General features: G+C 46.8%; 1 protein-coding gene across 2 annotated transcripts in view; it reads left to right on the forward strand.

The window, feature by feature from the left end:
• obi1 (ORC ubiquitin ligase 1) overlaps positions 1–20,334 on the forward strand; it is a 40,250-nt gene extending 19,916 nt beyond the window's left edge. For both annotated transcript variants that reach the window (XM_059970396.1, XM_059970397.1), the window contains exons 5-6: positions 6,791–6,879; positions 17,894–20,334. In XM_059970396.1, coding sequence (XP_059826379.1) covers positions 6,791–6,879; positions 17,894–19,376 — 1,572 coding nt within the window. In that variant the 3' untranslated portion in view covers positions 19,377–20,334. The remainder of the gene's footprint in view (positions 1–6,790; positions 6,880–17,893) is intronic.
• The last annotated feature ends 903 nt before the right edge of the window (positions 20,335–21,237 follow it).

Here is a 21,237-nt window from a genome sequence, read left to right on the forward strand (position 1 = left end):
AACATCGTTTGGGAAACGCTTCTGTGAGTTCAGAGAGGAAAAAAACACATTATCCTTCCCGGTCACTCCCTTAAGCATCGATCCTTCCCTACTGAATACGACTGCATTGGCAGGTGTGAGTCAACCTGATCTTGAGATGGAACTGGCCGACATAGCCGACAAAGACATATGGGTGTCCAAGTTTAGACGCTTGACAGCAGACCTTGAAGATGTTGCCCGTCAGAAGGCCGTTCTTGCTCAGAAACACAAATGGAGTGATATTGAAAACCTTCCAAAACCGGACAAACTTGTGTTCGAAACATGGAATGCTATGCCCGACATTTATGTAAACATTAAAAAGTATGCGCTTTGAGTCCTGTCGATCTTTGGATCCACATATGTAAGTGAGCAGGTGTTCTCCAACATGAACTTTATTAAAAACAAACATCGCGCACGCCTCACAGATGACAGCTTGCGATCCTGTGTAAAGATGAAGGTGACGTCATACAGCCCTGATGTGCAGACGCTGTGCGCTGAGGTCCAGAAGCAGAAATCCCATTAACCAAATATGATAAATATTTTAATTGCCTATTATTTTATGTATATTCATATTTTTTCATTGTTCAGTGAAATAGTCCTTTTATTTTTCAGGCTGACAGCTGGCTGATGTTATTTTTGGTTTGCTGCTGGCGGAAAATTTAAGTTCGGCGTTTTTCATAAATACAAGAAGGACTCAAATAGACATTGAGTATTTTACTTAAAAGTAACTTTCAACCCAACGTCTTTTTTTCGGAGTTCAAAATGTTTTTGTTGCATGCAGAAATGTAATTTCGTTTTCTCTGCAGGAGTTCATCAATTTCATAAATGCAACACATTATAGTTTGTTTATACATAGCATTGTGGCGGCTCATTTCCTAGCGTATGCGAACCGACTCACAATTAGATAGCCTACGGGGGTTTGCGAGCACAGAGCTTTGGAGCCTCTTCGCCATGGGGGGCCGGTTGACAGAGGCTTAAAAGTGAGGCTGAAGTTTTCGAATAAAGTTTTTCCTTCGACTGCAGTTACCGACACCGTGTCGTAATTTTAGCGCTGTTTGTAGCACACCGCTACAATTGGTGACCCCGACGGTCCAAACGATTTTTGGACCAGAAATGACCGACGCCGCCTCTGTTCATGCGGTTTCGTTGAAACTGCCGGGTTTCTGGACACAGCGCCCGGACCTATGGTTCCAGCAAGCCGAAGCCCAATTCCACGTTCGCCGGATCACCTCAGAAGACACCCGCTACTACTACGTGGTGGGCTCCCTCGACCAGGACACAGCTGCCCAGGTCGCGGAGTTCGTACAGTCGCCCCCGGCAGACGGCAAGTACACGGAATTCAAAGCCCTGCTCCTCAGGACTTTCGGACTCTCACGGCGCGAGCGGGCTGCCCGTTTACTGCACCTGGATGGCTTGGGCGACAGTCCTCCATCGGCTTTAATGAACGAGATGTTGTCTCTGGCCGAGGGACACACAGGCCTCATGTTTGAGCAGGCATTCCTGGAGCAGCTGCCCGAGGACATCCGCCTGCTGCTGTCCGACGCGGATTTCAGTGACCCCCGGAAGGTGGCAGCCCGGGCGGACTTGCTGTGGAACGCCAAAAAGGTGAGCGGGGCGTCCATCGCACAGATCACCCAGCCACGCTCCCGGCAGCAAACCAGTCCAGGCCCGGCCGCAGAGCCCACTAACCCCCGGCCCAATGACCACTGGTGCTTCTACCACCAGCGGTGGGGCGCAGAAGCCCGCCGTTGCCGCCCGCCCTGCAAGTTCCCGGGAAACGCCAGGGCCAGCCGCCGCTGATGGCTACGGCGGCTGGCCATCGGGATAGCCTCCTGTATGTGTGGGATAGCAGGTCGGGACGCCGCTTTTTAGTCGATACTGGGGCTGAGGTCAGCGTTTTACCTCCGACAAGTTACGACACTCGCAGCAGGGCACCGGGTCCCCCCCTGAGGGCCGTGAATGGCAGCACAGTAAGGACCTATGGCACCCGTCAGGTGCAGCTACAGTTCGGCCCCAGCCAGTTCACGTGGGACTTCACACTGGCCGCCGTAGCCCAACCGCTTCTGGGTGCGGATTTTTTGCGAGCTCACAGCCTGCTGGTTGACCTGCCCAGGAAGAGACTGGTACACGCCGAGACCTTTCAGACGTTCTCCCTGGGCGCGGCCCAGTTGCCAGCCCCTCACCTCGGCTCCATCACGCTGTCCGACAACGACTTCACCAGGGTCCTGGCGGAGTTCCCATCGGTTCTGGCACCGCAGTTCACAGCAGCCATGCCCAGGCATGGCGTACAGCACCACATCCCGACACAGGGACCACCCCTCCATGCCCGTGCTCGGCGGCTTCCCCCGGACAAGCTCCGACTGGCGAAGGAGGAGTTCCAGAGAATGGAGGAATTGGGGATCATCCGGCGGTCCGACAGCCCCTGGGCTTCCCCCCTGCACATGGTGCCCAAAGCGACGGGGGGCTGGAGACCGTGCGGCGACTACCGCAGGCTGAACGAGGCTACCACACCGGACCGCTACCCTGTGCCGCACATTCAGGACTTTGCGGCAAACCTGCACGGCGCCCGGATCTTCTCCAAGGTCGACCTTGTCCGAGGGTACCATCAAATCCCGATGCATCCTGACGACGTCCCCAAGACGGCTCTCATCACCCCGTTTGGCCTCTTCGAGTTCCTCCGCATGCCGTTCGGCCTGAAGAATGCCGCACAGACGTTCCAGCGGTTAATGGACGCGGTGGGACGGGACCTGGACTTCGCGTTCATCTATTTGGATGACATCCTCATAGCCAGCGGCAGTCGTCAGGAGCATCTGTCCCACCTCCGTCAACTCTGCGCCCGACTGAGTGAGTACGGTCTTACAATTAACCCTGCCAAATGCCAGTTCGGACTTGATACCATTGACTTCCTGGGCCACAGGATTACTAAAGACGGGGCAACCCCTCTGCCCGCTAAGGTAGATGCGGTCCGCCACTTCCCCCGACCCACCACGGTCAAAGGCCTTCAGGAATTCGTAGGTATGGTCAATTTCTACCGCCGCTTCCTCCCTTCAGCTGCCCGGATCATGCGCCCCCTGTTCGCCCTGATGTCGGGTCCGAGCAAGGACATTACCTGGGACGAGGAGTCCGCCGCCGCTTTCGTTCAAACGAAGGAAGCTTTGGCTGACGCCGCAATGCTAGTACATCCCAGAATGGACACTCCTACCGCCCTCACAGTGGACGCATCAAACACGGCAGTCGGTGGGGTGCTGGAGCAGCTCATCGCAGGTCGCTGGCAACCCCTGGCGTTTTTCAGCAAACACCTGCGGCCACCCGAGCTCAAGTACAGTGCTTTTGACCGGGAACTGTTGGCGCTCTACCTGGCAATCCGGCATTTCAGGTACTTCCTAGAAGGTCGGCCCTTCACCGCGTTCACGGACCACAAACCGCTTACCTTTGCGTTTACGAAAGCATCCGACCCCTGGTCATCCCGCCAGCAACGCCACCTGTCCTACATCTCTGAATACACAACGGATGTCCGGCACGTCTCGGGTAAGGACAATGTCGTGGCGGATGCGCTCTCTCGCCCTACCGTTCATGCCCTTTCCCAAGGGGTAGACTTTGAGGCACTGGCAGAGGCACAGCAGGTAGATGAGGAGATTCCGAGTTACAGGACTGCAGTCTCTGGTTTGCAGCTCCAGGACTTCCCCGTGGGCCCAGGTGAGAGGACCCTACTCTGTGACGTCGCCACCAACCAGCCCCGTCCGGTCGTCCCCGCAGCCTGGCGGCGACGGGTTTTCGACTCCATTCATAACTTGGCGCATCCCTCCATCCGGACAACTGTCCGGATGGTTTCCAGCAGGTTCGTTTGGCACGGACTCCGCAAACAGGTCAGTGAATGGGCCAGGACGTGCATGCACTGCCAGACGGCCAAGGTTCAGCGGCACACCAAAGCCCCACCGCAGCAGTTCCATCCCACCCACCGGCGTTTCGACCACATTCATGTGGATATCGTGGGCCCCCTGCCAGTGTCGCGCGGAGCGCGTTACCTCCTGACTATCGTGGACCGGTTCACAAGATGGCCAGAGGCGGTCCCGCTCACCGACACCACCTCCGAATCTTGCGCCCGAGCCCTGATCGCCACCTGGATATCCCGCTTTGGTGTACCAGCCCACATTACCTCCGACAGAGGCGCCCAGTTCACCTCCAGCCTGTGGTCAGCTATGGCCAGCCTTTTGGGGACTCAGCTGCACCACACCACTGCCTACCACCCACAGTCGAACGGGCTAGTGGAGCGTTTCCACCGTCACCTGAAGTCGGCCCTCATGGCCCGCCTGCGAGGAGCCAACTGGGCGGACGAGCTTCCCTGGGTCCTTCTCGGCATCCGCACAGCGCCCAAGGACGACCTGCACGCCTCGTCGGCCGAGTTGGTATACGGCGCGCCCCTGGCCGTCCCCGGGGAGTTCCTACCAGCCCCGAGGGGGCAAGAGGAAGAACCCGCTGCAGTCCTGGGCAGACTTCGCGAGAAGCTCGGTAACCTGGCCCCCATACCCACTTCACAGCATGGGCGGCACCCGACCTGCGTACCCAAAGACCTACGGAACTGTAAGTTTGTGTTTGTACGAAGGGGCGGGCATCGGCCACCGCTGCAGCGGCCATACGAGGGGCCGTTTACGGTGCTCCGGAACAACGGGTCCACGTTCGTGCTGGACGTTGGGGGGAAGGAGGAGGTTTTCACGGTGGACCGCCTCAAGCCGGCCCATGTGGACCTGGCGCAACCGGCCGAGTTTCCGGCGCCTCGGCGCAGAGGCCGACCTCCCAAGCAGGTTCTGGCCCAGGCTGTGGACATTGGGGGGTGTATCGCCGGTTCTGGGGGGGGGTTATGTGGCGGCTCATTTCCTAGCGTATGCGAACCGACTCACAATTAGATAGCCTACGGGGGTTTGCGAGCACAGAGCTTTGGAGCCTCTTCGCCATGGGGGGCCGGTTGACAGAGGCTTAAAAGTGAGGCTGAAGTTTTCGAATAAAGTTTTTCCTTCGACTGCAGTTACCGACTCCGTGTCGTAATTTTAGCGCTGTTTGTAGCACACCGCTACAGCATAAAGGCAAAAAAAACGTTGTATGCAGTGTTATTTCATTTTAAATGTCAAACGGGTTTTGCGGCTCCCAGTGTTTTCTTTTCTGTGGGAAACGGGTCCAAGTGGCTCTTTCAGTGGTAAAGGTTGCTGACCCCTGGTCTAACCAAACCAAAGCTGTGTTTCAGGAAAGACTCATTCATAGTGGCAAGAATGAGAAATTCTTTACTACGTGGAGTAAAAACAGAGTGCTATAAGTACGCACTGGGTCAGGCAGCGCCAATAGAAAGCGAGAAGCAGAGGTAATGATTTGAGATTGATGAGTCCATTTATTCGTTAAGTGCCATGTAATATGACATGGGCGATCATGGTTATTCCATGACCATGATTGTCTTTAACAAATTCTTCTGCAGAAGTGGTGTGCTATTGCCGCCTTCTGGGTAGTGTCTTTACAAGACAAATGACACTATCCATTAAAAATACCCTTCAGAGATGGGCTGACATCAGTGGTTGCATAACCAGCGCTTGTGTTTGTTTGCAATAGTCAAAGTGCATAGTATAGCTGGTTATTTGACTTCTCATTAAAGTGATATGATAGGAGAAAGGATAAATGGGTCATATTGCTAGAGATGGTAGCGTGTATGAGGGGGGTTGCTTAGGTAGAGTGTGGATGCAAGCTGGAGCTTGTTGAGCCAATTTTCTCATTTCTATGCATGCCTCTGACCCAAGGCGTGCTCAAATGTGATGTTGGTTATTTTAAAGCATGGAGTTTATGGACTCTTCTCAAGACTTGTTTGCATTATTATCCTCCTTTCAGACTTTTCCATTTGAGCATTTTCTAGTTCTTTCCACTTAGCTGTATAACTTGAGCATTCCCTGGAAGAAAAAGCTGTAGAGAGTTAACCTAATTACATTCAAATTGACAGTGCATGTGTGCTGAACTACTTTACTTTCCCTGTTGGTTTTAATTGAACTTGGCCACTCGCTCTCTTCTCAGTTAGTGTAGGCCAAGTAAAGAAGCTGATCTTCAGGAAATCAATTGGTATGTTAATTAACAACTGCCTCCTAATCAGAGTTGAACTTGGCGACAGTCCAATATTGCTGATGATTTTATAGTGGTTCTTCTTATGTCCCAAAGCCATGAAAAGGAGGGTGAAATTTAATTCAGAACTGCAAGGGCCCATGGAATGCGACTTGGAGGATATGTTATGTTGTGAAACATTACTTCAGATCATCTGCTTCCACAGGAAGAAAGGTCGCTATGTGCTGTGTAAATAGTCTTTCATTTTAAGCATCACCTTTTGGCATTAAATTCAGTCTAATGCAACATGAAACTTAAATTAATGCTTTTTCTCTCTTCCTAATAGCTGTTGAGCAATTCCATTGATGTAGACACATTGTCATTGCATACTCCATTCAAATCAGTTAGTTGTGCAAGAAACATGATTTTACCATTAGTGCATTCCCTTGATGTCTTGCAGCTAACTCTCGGCTGCCAATGAAGTATCAAAAACATATTCTGCATTTTACCATAAAATATTCATTTGCAAAATCTAACTTAAATTGAACTGTGTGTGTTGGAAGGAGATCACGTGCATAATGAACTTTGGAAAGGTGGGCATGTGAATTTTATTTTGATGTTGACTATTTGGTGCAAATTATGATGTACCCCTTCAGTATCTGTAACAATGCTTTGATGTTTCTAAATTTTTTTCCTTTAGGCAAACCAAAAACTTCGTATTCAAAATGGTGATCTTGTGAGGGAGAATTTGCATCTGAAGGCTGAGGTGGAGAGTAGATCACCACAAAAGTATGTATGATGTCTGTGCTAAATACAACAAGTTAGTTGTCAGATTTATCTTCCCTCTCTCTCTCTCCCCCCCCCCCCCCACCTCCCCAATCTTGTGTAAACTGTTACCCAAATACTGTGTTGCAATGTGAACGAAGTCAATGGAGAGATGCAGCTGGTAGATAAAAGCAGTCCTTTATTCGACAAAATGAGACACTCTTTGAAGGAAGAGGCCTATTCAATCTGATATTACATGACATTTTATATGCTAAAGATCAAAGGTATCAGCAGGACAATTCTATAGTTACAGTGTATCTACAATGCTTCCTTTGAATTACATAGTTTTCACACCACCTCCTTCGCACTCCAGATACCCAGAATGAATGTTCCAGCATCTGTAGATTTTCTCTTTTATGTTAATCATCTACTGGTTTTTCACTTACCTGGCGTACGCAGCTCCAGGAACCTATTGTCCATTTTATTTGCCGGTCGCAGGCACTACTAAATCCCATCAAATTTTCCCAGGATACGGCAGTTCTACATAAACTCTAGGTAGAGAGGATGTTTCCATTAGTGGGAGAATCTAGGAACAAAGGGCACGGCCTTAGATTACAAGGACATCCCTTTAGAATAGAGTTAGGGCATAGAATAGTGCAGCAAGGAACCGGCCTTTTGACCCACAGTGTTGTGCCAGACCAGCTGAGAAGTAATTTTAAACCCTCCTCAAAGAGAACTAATCCCTCCTGCCTACACAATGTTCATATCCTTCATCTTTCTCACATCCAAGTGCCTATACCAGGCAGTGCACACCAGGCATTAACCACTCTGAGTGAAAAAAACTTACTCCTACATCCCCTTTGAATCTACCCCTTCTCACCTTCAATGTGGTATTAGACATTTCTACCCTGGGAAACAGATACTCCCTGTCTACTCTATCTATGCCTCTCATAATCTTATAAACTTCTATCAGATCTCCCCTTGGCTTCTGCCGCTCCAAAGAAATGACTCAAATTTGTCCAGCATCTCATGATAGCACATGTCCTCTATTCCAGGCACCATCCTTGGAAAACTCTTCTGTACCCTTTTCAAAGCCTTCCTATAGTGCTACCAGAACTGTGCACAATACTTCAGATGTGGCCTAACTAGAGGCTTATAAAGTTGCAACATAACCTGTTGACTTCTGAACTCAGTGCCTTGACTAATAAAAGCAAGAATCCATAAGCCTTCTTAACCACTTTATCGACCTGTGTAGCCACTTTAAAAGAGCTATGAACTTCAATCCCGATCTCTTTGCTCAGCAAATCTATTAAGTATCTTGCCCTTAACAGTGTACTATCTCCTTGCCAACGTGAAACACCTCACATTTATACAGTTAAACTGCATCTGCCATTTCTCTGCCCATATCTGCAACTGACCTATATCGTGCTGTATTCTTTGCCAGTTTTCTACACTATCTAAAACTCCACCAATCTTGGTATCATCGCATACTTAATAACTCACTATTTACATTTTCATCCAGGTGATTTATATAAATCAGAAACAGCAGAGGTCCCAGAAGAAATCTCTGTGGAACACAAGTAATTACAGGCCTCCAGCTCAACTATAAGCAAGCCAGTTCTGAATGCAAACAGCCTGTTCACCATGGACCCCAGGCATCTTAACCTTCTGGATTAGCCTCCCAAGAGGGACTTTGTCAAATGCCTTACTAAAATCCATGTAGACAACATCCACTGCCCTACCCTCATCAAACTGTTGCATCACCTTGTCAAAAAAACTCAATCAAGTTTATAAGTCACGACCTGCCTCTCACAATGTCATGCTGGCGCTCACTAATTAGGTTTCCAAATGCTCGTACACAGTATCCTATCCCAAAGAATTTTGTTCAGCAATATCCTTCAACTGACATGAGACTCATTGGTGGATAGTTCTCAGGATTTTCACTTGTTCCCCTCTAAGTAGAGGTAGAATATGAGTCACTCACCAGTCCTCCAGGAACTCGCCTGTGCCTACAGAGGATACGAAGATACTGGTCAAAGCTCCAGCAATCTCGTCTCTTGCCTCCTTCAATAACTTGAGGTAAATCCCGTCGGGCTCTGGGGACTGATCTACCTTAAAACTCAGTAAGAAACCCAACACATCCTCCTTGATCTCTAAACACCCTAACATATTTATACACTTCCTATTGATCTCTGGTCCCCCCATGTCCTTTTCCTTGGTAAGTATTGAAGCGAAGTACTCATTAAGTACCTCACTCAAATTCTCCACCTCAAAGCAAATGTTCCCCCTTTATCGTTGAGTGGTCCTCCCCTCTCCCTAGTTATAGAAACATAGAAAACCTACAGCACAATACAGGTCCTTCAGCCCACAAAGCAGTGCCAAACATGTCCTTATCTTAGAAATTACCTAGGGTCACCAATAGCCCTCTATTTTTGTGAGCTCCATGTATCTGTCCAGGAGTCTCTTAAAAGACCCTATCGTATCCGCCTCCACCACCGTCGCCAGCAGCCCATTCCCTGCACTCACCACTCTCTGCGTTTTTTTAAAAAAAAACCCCTATCCCTGACATCTCCTCTGTACCTACTTCCAAGCACCCTAAAACTGTGCTAGCTATTTCAGTCCTGGGAAGAAGCCTCTGAATATCCACACGATCAATATCTCTCATCATCTTATGCACCCCTATCAAGTCACCTCTCATCCTCCGTCGCTCCAAGGGGAAAGGGACGAGTTCACTTAACCTGTCTCATAAGGCATGCTCCCCAATCCAGGCAACAATCTTGTAAATCTCCTCTGCATCCTTTCTAAGGTTTCCACATCCTTCCTGTAGTGAGGCGACCAGAACTGAGCACAGTACTCCAAGTGGGGTCTGACCTGGGTCCTACATTACCTCTTGGCTCCTAAACTCAATCCCACGATTGATGAAGGCCAATACACCATACGCCTTCTTAACCAGAGCCAACCTGCACAGCAGCTTTGAGTGTCCTATAGACTCAGACCCCAAGATCTCCCTGACCTCCATACTGTCAAGGGTCTTACCATTAATGCTATATTCTGCCATCATATTTGACCTACCAAAATGAACCACCTCACACTTATCTGGGATGAACTCCATCTGCCACTTCACAGCCCAGTTTTGCATCCTATCGATGTCCCGCTATAACCTCTGACAGCCCTCTAGACTATCCACAACATGCCCAACCTTTGTGTCATCAGCAAATTTACTAACTCATCCCTCCACTTCCTTATCCAGGTCATATATAAAAATCACGAAGAGTAGTTAACCTCTTGCTTTTGATGTATGTACAGAATGCCTTTGAGTTCTCCTTAATCCTACTTGACAAGGACTTTTTATGGCCCCTCCTGGCTTTCCTGGTTCCCTCCTTTGGTTATTTTCTGGCTTCGTTTTACTCCTCGTGCCTTTTTGATTCTAACTTCTGGAGTTTTGCTTACTTTTTCTTCTTGACTAAGTTCATCACCTCTGTGGACATCCAATGTTTTCTTATCTTTCCATCCCTGTCCTCCATTCTAATGGATGGATGGTCTTTGAGTCTGTATTTGGGCAAATATAAAGCAGAGGTTGATAGGTTCTTGATTCCTAAGGATGTCAAAGATTATGGGGAGAAGGCAGGAGAATGGGATTGAGAGGAAAAATAAATCAGCCATGATTAAATAATGGGGGAGACTTGATGGGCTGAATGGCCTAGTTCTGCCCCTAGGTTTTATGATCTTGTGGTCTAAAGCCAATAGATTGTGAGTGCAGCTGGGATCTCCATTACATAGTCTATGGTAGTTCATCTAATATGTGTCTCTTAATAAATGAAAGAATTGGCTTTCCCTCCCCAAAAAAAGCTGCTTTCGCTAACAGTGCGCAGCTACCACCCATCCTTTCTCCTGATACGAACTCGAAGCCGCCTTCGTGCATGCAGCAGGTGGAGTTGGTGGAAATTCCACATCTGGTTTTCTCTATGTCACCAGCAGGAACAATGGTCCTGTATGCTGCAGTTGTTTACAACAAGAGAAAATCGGCAGATGCTGGAAATCCAAGTAACATGAAATGCTGGAGGAACTCAGCAGCCCAGGCAGCATATATGGGGGGATAAAAAGTACAGTCGACGTTTTGGACCGAAAGCCTTCGGTAAGAATGGAGACAAAAGGCTGAGGAGTAGATTTGGAAGGCTGGGGGGAGGGGAGAGAGAAGTGCCAGGTGATAAATGAAACTTGAAGGGGAGGGTTGAAGCAAAGAGCTACGAAGTCAGTGAAAGAGACAACAGGCCATGGAAGAAAGAGGGGCGGAGGAGCACCAGAGGGAGGCAATGGCTGGGCAAGGAGATAACCTGAGAGAGAGACGAGGGGATGGGAAATGGTGGGGGTGGAGGCATTACTGTAAGTTTGAGAAATTGATGTTCGTGCCATCAGGTTGGAGGCTACCCAAACGGAATATAAGGTGTTGTTCCTCCAACCTGAGTGTGGCCTCATCCTGACGGTGGAGGAGGCCATGGATGGACATATCAGAATGGGAAGTGGAATTAAAATGGATGGTCCTCTGGTGCTCTTCCCCCACCCCACCCCCTTCCATGGCCTTCTGTCTCTTTCACCAATCAACTTCCTAGCTCTTTGCTTCATCCTCCCCCTCCACTTATCACCTGACATTTCTCTCTCCATACCCCTACCTTTCAAATCTACTCCTCAGCTTTGTTTCTCCAGTCCTGCAGAAGAGTTTTGACCTGAAACGTCGACTGTAGTTTTTTTCCATGGATGCTGCCTGGCCTATTGAGTTTCTCCAGCATTTTGCATGTGTTGCTGCAGTTGTTGCATGGTCTTTGGGAAAACAGCTGTATTCCCTGTGTGGGCATTAGGAGATAAAATATTATGATAGAAGTAATTAATCCAAGCAGTCTTGTTCAGCTGGAACAGGCAAGGCCAATACTCGAGAATGAGAGGTAATTTAAAATTATATGATATTTGGTGTGTTTGGTTCTCAGAGGTGTGTCTTTTTGCTTGGGGTGGGGGGGTCCTAAACCAGAGCAATTAGTCTTAGACATGGAGTAATCTATAGATTAGAGGAAGAATGTGAATCTGGAATTCCTGAGTCCTTGATCAGCTTGGGGATCAGGCAAGGGACTAGACAAAGCCATGGTGTTCAGTTTACAATCTGGAGCTGGAGTTGGATGAGCTGAGGATCATCCGGGAGGCAGAGCAATTTATAGGTGCGACTTTTGAGCAGATGGTTACATCCAGAGTGCAGAATTCAGTGAGTAGATGGGTGAACACTGAAAGAGGTAAAGGGAGAACAAAGTCAGTGCAGGTGCCCCCCCCCCCCCCCACTGTGGCCATTCTGCACAGCACCAGGTATACTACACCTTTGGATACTGCTGAGGGGGAATGACCTATCTTGGCAAAGCAGCAACAGCCGGACTAATAGCACTGGGGTCGGCTCTGAGCACAGTGATGAAGTTAGGCAAAGCAATAGATATGGGTGACAGATAGGAGATTCTGCGGCAGCAGAAGAGACACCAGGATAGTGTGTTGCCTCCCAGGTGCTAGGGTCCAGGATGTTTCAGAGCAGTTGCAGAATCTTCTTGAAGGGGAGGGCGAGCAGTCAGAGGTCTTGGTACATGTTGGTACCAATGACAAAGGCAGGAGAGAGGTAGAGGTCCTGCGCAGTAAATTTAGGGAGTTAGGACCTCCTACTTCGTAATCTCCAGATTACTTCCAGGCCATGAGCTAGGGAAGGTCAGAACATGAAGTTAGTGCAAACGAATGAGTGGCTGAGGAGATGGGGCAGGGTTTCAAGTTTTTGGATCATTGGAACCTCTTCTAGGGCAGGGGTGACCTGTACAAATGGTTCGGGTTGCCCCTCAACTGGAGGGGAACCGATATGCTGGGAGGGGTTTGCTAATGCTATTGGGGAGGGTTTAAGCTAGATTTACAGGGGGGTGGGAACCAAAGTGAAGAGGCCGACGATGGGGCAGTTGGTGCACAAGTAGAGACAGCTTTTAGGGAGTTTGTGAGAAAGGATAGGCAGATGGAGGAAAGATGCAGTCAGCCAGATGGTTTGAGTTGTGTCTATTTTAATGCAAGGAGTATCATAAGCAAGGCGAATAAATTTAGAGCATGGATCAATATGTGGAGCTATGACGTGTGGCCATTACAGAGACTTGGATATCTCAGGGGCAAGAATGGCTGCTGATTATGCCAGACTTTTGATGTTTCAAAAAGGACAGTGGGAAGCAAAAGGAATGGGGGCGTGGCATTGCTAATCAGGAATAGTATCACAGCTGCAGAAAAGGAGGGATTGTCTACTGAGTCAGTATGGGTGGAAGTCAGAAACAGGAAGGGAGCAATAACTCCACTGGGTTACTTTTTTTTATAGAGCACCCAATAGTAACTGACACATCGAGGATCAGATAGGGAGGCAGATTCTGGAACAGTGCAATAATAATAGGGTTGCTGTGATGGGTGATTTTAACTTTCCTAATATTGACTGACATCTCCTTAGAGCAAGGGGTTTGGATGGGTTGAAGTTTGTTAGGTGTGTTCAGGAATGTTTCTTGATGCAATATGTAGATAAGCCAACTAGAGGCTGTACTTGATCTGGTATTGCGAAATGAATCTGGTCAGGTATCAGATCTCTTGGTGGGAGAGCACTTTGGAGGTAGTGATCATAACTCTCTCTCCTTCACCATAGTGCTGGAGAGGGATAGGAGCAGACAATTTGGGAAAACATTTAATTGGAGTAGGGGGAAATATGATGCTATTAGGCAGGAATGTGGGAGCAGATGTTCTCAAAGAAATGCACAGCAGAAATGTGGCAGATGTTCAGAGAATGTTTGTATGGTGTTCTGCGTAGGTGTGTTCCATTGAGACAGGGAAAGGATGGTAGGGTAAAAGAACCATGGTGTACAAAGGATGTAGAAAATCTAGTTAGGAAGAAAAGAAAAGCGTACAAAAGCTTCAAAAAGCTAGCTACTGTTAAAGCTCCAGAAAATTACAAGGTTGCCAGGAAGGACTTTAAGAATGGAATCAGGAGAGCCAGAAGGAGCCATAAGAAGGCCTTGGTGAACAGGATTAAGGAAAACCCCAAGGCATTCCACAAGTACGTGAAGAGCAAGAGGGTAGTGGTGTGAGAATGTGACCAATCGGGTGGGATAGTGGAAATGTGTGGAGTCGGAGGAGGCAGTAGAGGTGCTTAATGAATACTTTGTTTCAGTATTCACCAGGGAAAAGGACCGTGGCAATTGTGGGGATGACTTACAGCAGAATGAAATGTTTGAGCATATAGACATTAAGAAAGGATGTGCTGGAGTTTTTGAAAAGCATTAAGTTAGGTAAGTCACCGGGACCAGATGAGATATGCCCCAGGCTACTGCGGGAAGCGGGGCAGGAGATTGCTAAACTTCCGGCAATGATCTGTGTAAATGTTGTTCCCTAGTTCAAGAAAGGGACTAAAGATAACCCAGGAAATTATAGACCAGTGAGTCTTACTTCAATGATGGGCAAGTTGTTGGAGATGATTTTGAGGGGCAGGATTTATGAGCATTTGGAGAGACATAATCTGATTAGGGATAGTCGGCATGGCTTTGTCGAGGGTAGGTTGTGCCTTATCAGCCTGACCAAATTATTTGAGGATGTAAGAAAACAAGTTGGAGGTAGAACAGTGAATCTTGTGTATATGGATTTCAGTAAAGCATTTGATAAAGTTCCTTATGCGAGGCTCATTCAGAAAGCAGTGATGCAAGGATTCCAAGGAGACCTTGCTTTGTGGATTCAGAATGGGCTTGCCCACAGAAGGCAAAGGAGGGTTTTAGATGGTTCATATTCTGCATGGAGGTCGGTGACCAGTGGTGTTCTGCAAGCATCTGTTCTGGGACAGCTCTTTGTGATTTTTTATAAATGACCTGAAGGGTGGATTAGTAAGTTTGATGATGACTCGAGTTGCGGGTGTTGGTGGATAGTCTGGAGAATTGTCAGAGATGGAACGTCAATAGGATGCAGAACTGGGCGGAGAAGTGGCAGATGGAGTTCAACCCAAATAACTGAAGTGAAATTTGAGGTCGATATGATATGGCTAACACGAGAGGGCACAGTTTTAAGGTGCTTGGAAGTAAGTACAGGGGAGATGTCAAGGATAAGTTTTTCACACAGAGTGGTGGGTGCATGGTAAGCACTGCCAGTGACGGTGGTAGAGGTGGATACTCTAGGGTCTTTTAAGAAACTCGTAGGAATCTGGAGTTTAGAAAAATAAACTGCTTTGCGGTAGGGAAATTCTAGGCAGTTTCTGAGTAGGTTACCTGGTCAGCACAACATTGTGGGCCAAAGGGCCTGTCATGAGCTGTAAATTTCTGTTCTATGTTCTTAATGGATGGCGGCTAACTATCCCTGGTTTTACCTTGTATTGATGAAGGAGTACTCACCGTTGTGAATTGGGCTGTACTTTCTAGAGTTTGCAGCTGTGGAGTTGAGGAAATCCAGAGCTTGCTTTTTGTGTTGCTCTGTGTCACCCCAGCTTTGTTATAACTGTACCTCATTTGAAAATTGGTCACTGAAACCCATGTAATGTTGTTGCTTCATTTAAGACCAGTTGTACTGGATTTCGGTTGAGCAATTCCTCAGCTTTTCCCTCAACTCGTTTTTCTTACATGGCTTTACTTATCCCTATACTTTAATTAACTTTGCATTGTATTTTTCCAGTCTTGACCTTATGATGATGCCTAATTCGATCTCTCCACTGATAGTGTGCCTTTGGCTACTGGCTCCAAGTTCTGGAATTTTCTCCCTAAACTTCTGCCTCTCCATGCACTTGCAAACAAACACTTTTAGAGTTCCTGATCCTTTTACTTAATATTGTCGTGTAGACTGTTAGATTGACCTTCTCTGAAGCTGTACCACACATTCGAGCTTATAGTGGATTACTCAAAATTAATCCAGTAGTTTCTACATCCAAAATTGTTGTCCTTAAATATTTGCTACTTTGATTTGTAGCTTTAGTTTGAGAAGTGTGTGGAATAAAGCAGAAAGACAATTTATCATTTTGTAAGTTTGCCTTCATTCTTGAATGCTCCAGGAATGGCCAGACATTTGTTTTTTGGCAGGTAGTGATTTTTTTTGATCAAATGCAGGAGAAGCTATCCAACATGAATCAAGACATGCAGATTTTCCCAAAGGTTATGAATTTAGATCCAGCTTGCTGTCTGTGTGAGTGAGATGAAAATCATTTCATACTGTTTGAGACAAGGGATTTGTTCATAATGCAGAATACTGATGTATGTACATCTTAGAGTACTTGTTCAAATGCAATAGCCATTTTAGTTTTTAAAAATTCTCTCAGCAATCTTTCATTGTCAGTCAAGCTGTTTGAAGCACAGATTTCATTGAAAGGATCCGCTAATGCATTAAATGAACTCTTTTTGTGCATGTTCACTATTTGTCACTTAGGAAAACAGGCTTTTATCAGTTTACTGTGTAACAATGTCAGTCATTTTAAAAAGCTCTTAGTGAGGTTACAGTCATATATTAGGAGTGGGGTATTAACATAATATGTAAATCATGTTTTAAAGCAATAACCGTTTGCACAATTAATGACCCGGGAGGGCACTGAATAAAATGCAGGTAGTTAAATTAAAAACTGAAATATAGATGTACATGAGATGTAAAATAGTTTTGTTCAGTGAAAATCTAGGTGTGCAATTTTACAATGAAGTTAACCGCCTCACCCAGTTCTCCTAAGTTTGCTTGGGTTTCAGATTGAAGTACATATGCCTAAAATTTCCCAGGGGTATTAAGTAGATCACAATCCCTGCACCCCTTGGTCAGCTTCACATTTAAAAGTGACTATTCCTCCGCCAGTATGACTTGTCAGTCAAGCAACAGTCTGATTAGGCAGGCAATGTAAAGCATAGGGCATTCCATTTGCTTACCACCACTGAAATACCTTGCGATCTTATTCAGTCTGTATTTTTCAGAATTTAGGAGAAGAAGGGGGAGGGCAATCTTACTGAAACAAGGTCCGAGTGCCTACATTTTCACTAGTGGGAGAATTCTGAATGAGGCATACACTTGCATAATTCTGGGGTAAGCACTTATAACTGACGTGCAAGAATCACATAGAGACTCATCAGTTTCTGGGCTCTAGGTCATTGGCAGGTATTTAAATGGAAGGTATTTACGGAATCCTCCCCCAGGTTCCGGCAGGGTTCCATTCCGTGAAATGTTCACAAGTCGGTAATGCCGCCACGGACCAAGTTCTCAGGCTCACTGATATGTACAGGCTGTTCATCACCTGGGGAGGACCTGCAGCTGGCTTTGCGGAAGATTGAGGAATTGAGTGCTATAGAGAACTGACTCGGAAGCAGATGAGACAAGGGGAAGGTCAGCAGGGGCTGAGTGGCCTCTTTTACTTGACAAACATTTGGGGTTCAGCCCCCAAACTCATGCAGACAGGCCCTCCCCAGGTTACAAACACCTGACGTGTTTGAGTGAGTGTTTGGGAGCACAGTGGGATGCACTTGCCGGCTGCTACAGGTTTTCTGGTATCCTCTGCCATGTGGGGCTGAGGACTTTCCGCATGCCCTCTCTGCCATTGCCCACCCTCCCCCATCATCGGCACCACTCCCAGGCTGGGTTGAGAGCACTGAACAGACTCGCTGTCTCACAGAGTCAGTGAGGTCAATTGGTGGCTGCTCTTCCCTCGCCTGCTCCCTCTACCATCTCCGCCGCTTCTGTGACCCTCTCTCTGTTTCTGTAGATTTCTAACTTACGAACTGCACAGGCTCCACACACTGTAGTAGCCCAGGGAGGACCTTTACTCAAATGTCATCTGCACAATGCAATGAGACCTTGGAGATTGTTGCAGCTGTTGCTTTGAAAAGCAGATAGCATGAGTTCAAATGTTTTTCATTAGCAACCAGCTTTGGTGTAAACCATTCACATGCATTTTAATTCTCTGCTTTTGCAGCTGGCCAGAGATAAAAAGTAAGAATTAGATGAAGAAAAATGGTGTCCGTTCCCGTTGTCACAAACAGTTCCTATCTTCTTGCAGATTTGGAAGGTTCACAGTAGCTGCCCTTCAGTCCAAAGTGGAACAGTGTGAGCGTGAGATAAGCCGATTGAAGAGGGCTTTGGAAAGGAGTGACAAGTACATCGAGGATATGGAGTTCCAGTTGGAGCGGCTGAGGAGAAAGTGTGAACAAAGTGATAACAAAGGTGGGAGATTTTGTTCAGAGTCACCATCTGGTTCTGGTCAGCTCGGAGAAAATGGAAGTGGCGGCGACCTGTGGGACGGTCACAATGACCTGCAGGAAAAGAGGATTATGGCCTTGAGGAGAAGCCTCAGTGAAATAGAGCAGTCATCTCTCAGCCGGTTAGAAAATGCGGAATCACCTTTTGCCTTCTCCTCCCACCGAAGTACAAGTCAAACTGCGTGTGAGTCTATCGCGAATAAACAAGCCCCTGCTGACAATGGAGTTTTAGCTACAGCCAGTGTTGCGAATGAGTTACATTTCCCGAAGTCTGATGTGAAGGACGAGGAGCGCACCTTGCCCGCGAATGAGAGCGTGATCCAGTTTGAACTGCCAAGCCCCTGCACGCCGTCCATGTCACTAGGCGGACTGCACCTCGACAGCACGGACGACGAAGCCAGTCCCCTGATGAAAAGGAGAGATGGAGACAAGAAGTTGGGCTACTTGAGAAGACTTTGCTTTGATGATGCTCGCTGGAGAAATGCATGTTTCGAGGAGCAGATTTTGTCAAAGCCGAATGCCAATGTTGCCTCTGAAAGCTTGATGTTTTGGGATTGTCAGTCTGGTCCTAATAGAAATGCCCAGAAAAATACCTTAGGAAAAAACTTTCAGACTTCTGTGTACGATGACACCAAACTGAAAGCTGAAATGCCCGATCTAATATGTAGTCCAGTTCTTGATGGTGCCTCGCATGCTGAGAACAACGGTCAACGTTCCAGAACCTCCAGTGAGACGTCAATGGATGCAGCCTATCGAGAAAAGGTATCTGAACTGGATTTCATGTTGGATGAAACTGAGAATACTCAAAATCCCCAGTGCTCTGTGTTGTCCCAAGATCTTTCTGACTTGGATGTATCTTTGTCATCAGATCTAGTGCAGTGTACAGAACTTTTGAATGAAGCTGAGAAAAGATTGGAGCAGAAAATGAGGCAAAATCAGCTGCTTGCCCCTGCCTCTGACATTGGAGATCAGATAAAGAGCAGGGAGAAAAATGCAGTTTCATTGCTCACGGTATCTTCGGTTACCTCGAGCCAAAAGGAAGAAACTTCAGAAGACAAACGGTCTTTCCCTTGCAGTTTTAGTTCTCCATTCCTTTCAGTCCCTTCAGAATTATCTGTCCTCCCGCACAAGAAGCCATCTTTGTGGAACAACTATTTAACGGCTGAAAGTGAACCAATGCTGGAACCAGTCAACAGGTGCCTTACCATCAAGAGGAAGCCACCGAGTTATGGCGAGGACTTGTCCAGTCCATCTAAATCCTCAAAAAAAGACTTCCTATGTTGAAACTCTTAACGTTCCGATTTTCTCCCCCCCCCCCAATAGAATCTTGAGTCCATCTTATCTTCGTAGTTTGTCCGCTCTCCTCCACCCCCAACTGTCTTATTATCATGTAACATATTATCTGGGACAGCACAATGACGCATCCCTATTGGGTGCACCTTTCCTGCTTGTGAAATCCAACAGCTGACAACAAACCTCTCATTAAATGGGAAGAAAGCTATGTTCCAAGGAGTCCATTAACAGATATCAGCTGTATGTATCAAATGCAATTACAATGCTGTTTTGTACTTAAATCATTCAGGCTGGAAAACTACTACAAATTGGCAAATGAAAGTAAGCTAGGCAACTGTTTTTGAATGCAATACCCAGCTCAGTGTGCTTTAAGCTAATGTGTTGAAAGTCTGGTGCTTAATCCACAAATATACCAATATGCTTCTGAAATTCTGTTTTTACAAGTATTAGTGCTAAAGGGGGAGTAGTCCATTGTTCCATATAGTTCACTGGTGTTCCTTTCCTCGTATATGGCAGTTTTGAACATAATTCGCAGTCCATTCACCATTAATTATTGTGAGCAATTTATCCTTCAAACAGTCTTATTGGAAAAGGGTATTTCTTGAAGTGATCTATTCCTTTTAAGACTAGTTGTTATATTTGTCAGACAACTGAGCATAAAGAATTATTGGTGAAAGTTAAGGACCTCTGCAAAAGCATTCTTGGTTTAGGAAGCAGCGTGAATGATACACAAATGGGCAAATTCTGAACGAGAGATTCCGGAATTTCCAAAATTTTTTTTCAAGTTGATTCTTGGGTACAGAAGTGGACAAAATGTGGTCTTCAGTAAAATCCTGTTTCCCACCAAATGGAATCAGAATGAATATGTTGCACTGTCTGGGTTTTTCTTGCATTAATCATTTAATGTTCTATGGAAATATTAAAAAAAATCTATTTGTCTTTGCTTAAATATTGAATCATTGAAAATGTATCCGTATACACAATAATCTACAGATGCTGGGAATCCAGAATAACACACACACAGTGCTGGAGGAATTCTGCAGGTCAGGCAGCACCTGCAGGAAAGAATAAAGAGTCAATGTTTCAGGTCAAGACCCTTCAGCAAGACTGGAAAGGAAGAAGACAGAATAAGGTGGGGGAGAGAGAGGATTACAAGGTGATAGGTGAAACCAAGTGAGGGGGAAGATGGCGGAGGGTTATGAAGTAGGAAGCTGGGAGGTTATAGGTGGAAAAGGTAAAGGCTGAAGGAGGAGGAATCTGGACCATGGGAGAAAGGGAAGGAAAAGGGACACCAGTAATAGGAGGTAATAGGCAGGTGAGAAGAGAAGAAGAGGTAAGAGTGGAGCCTGAATTGGGAGTACACAAAGAGAGGGATGGAAAAATTACCAGAATTGGAGAAATCAATGTTCATACCGTAAGGTCGGAGGCTACAGAGATGGAATATGAGGCGTTATTCCTCCAACATGAGAGTGGCAGTCGAGGAGACCATGTATCAACATGTCGGATTGAGAATGGGCAGTGGAACTAGAATGTTTGCCCACCGGGAAGTTACGTTTGCTGTGGATGGAGCAAAGGTGGTGGACAGAGGTTCCCCAATAGATGTCGGGTCTGGACAATGTAGAGGTGGTTGCACCAGATAGAGTAGATCACCCCAGCAGACTCGCAGTTGAAGTGTTGCCTCACCTGGAAGGACTATTTGGACCTTGTATGGTGGTGAAGGGGCAGGTGTAACTCTTCAAAGTTCAATCTAAATTTATTATCAAACTAATTGTCAACATGTATGTCACCAGTTGCAACCCTGAGGACTCATTATCCTGTGGGCATACTCAACAAGTCGATAGTATAATAACTA

This window comes from Hypanus sabinus, chromosome 5 (assembly GCF_030144855.1).
Source record: "Hypanus sabinus isolate sHypSab1 chromosome 5, sHypSab1.hap1, whole genome shotgun sequence".
In the NCBI taxonomy this organism is placed as follows: Eukaryota; Metazoa; Chordata; class Chondrichthyes; order Myliobatiformes; family Dasyatidae; genus Hypanus; species Hypanus sabinus.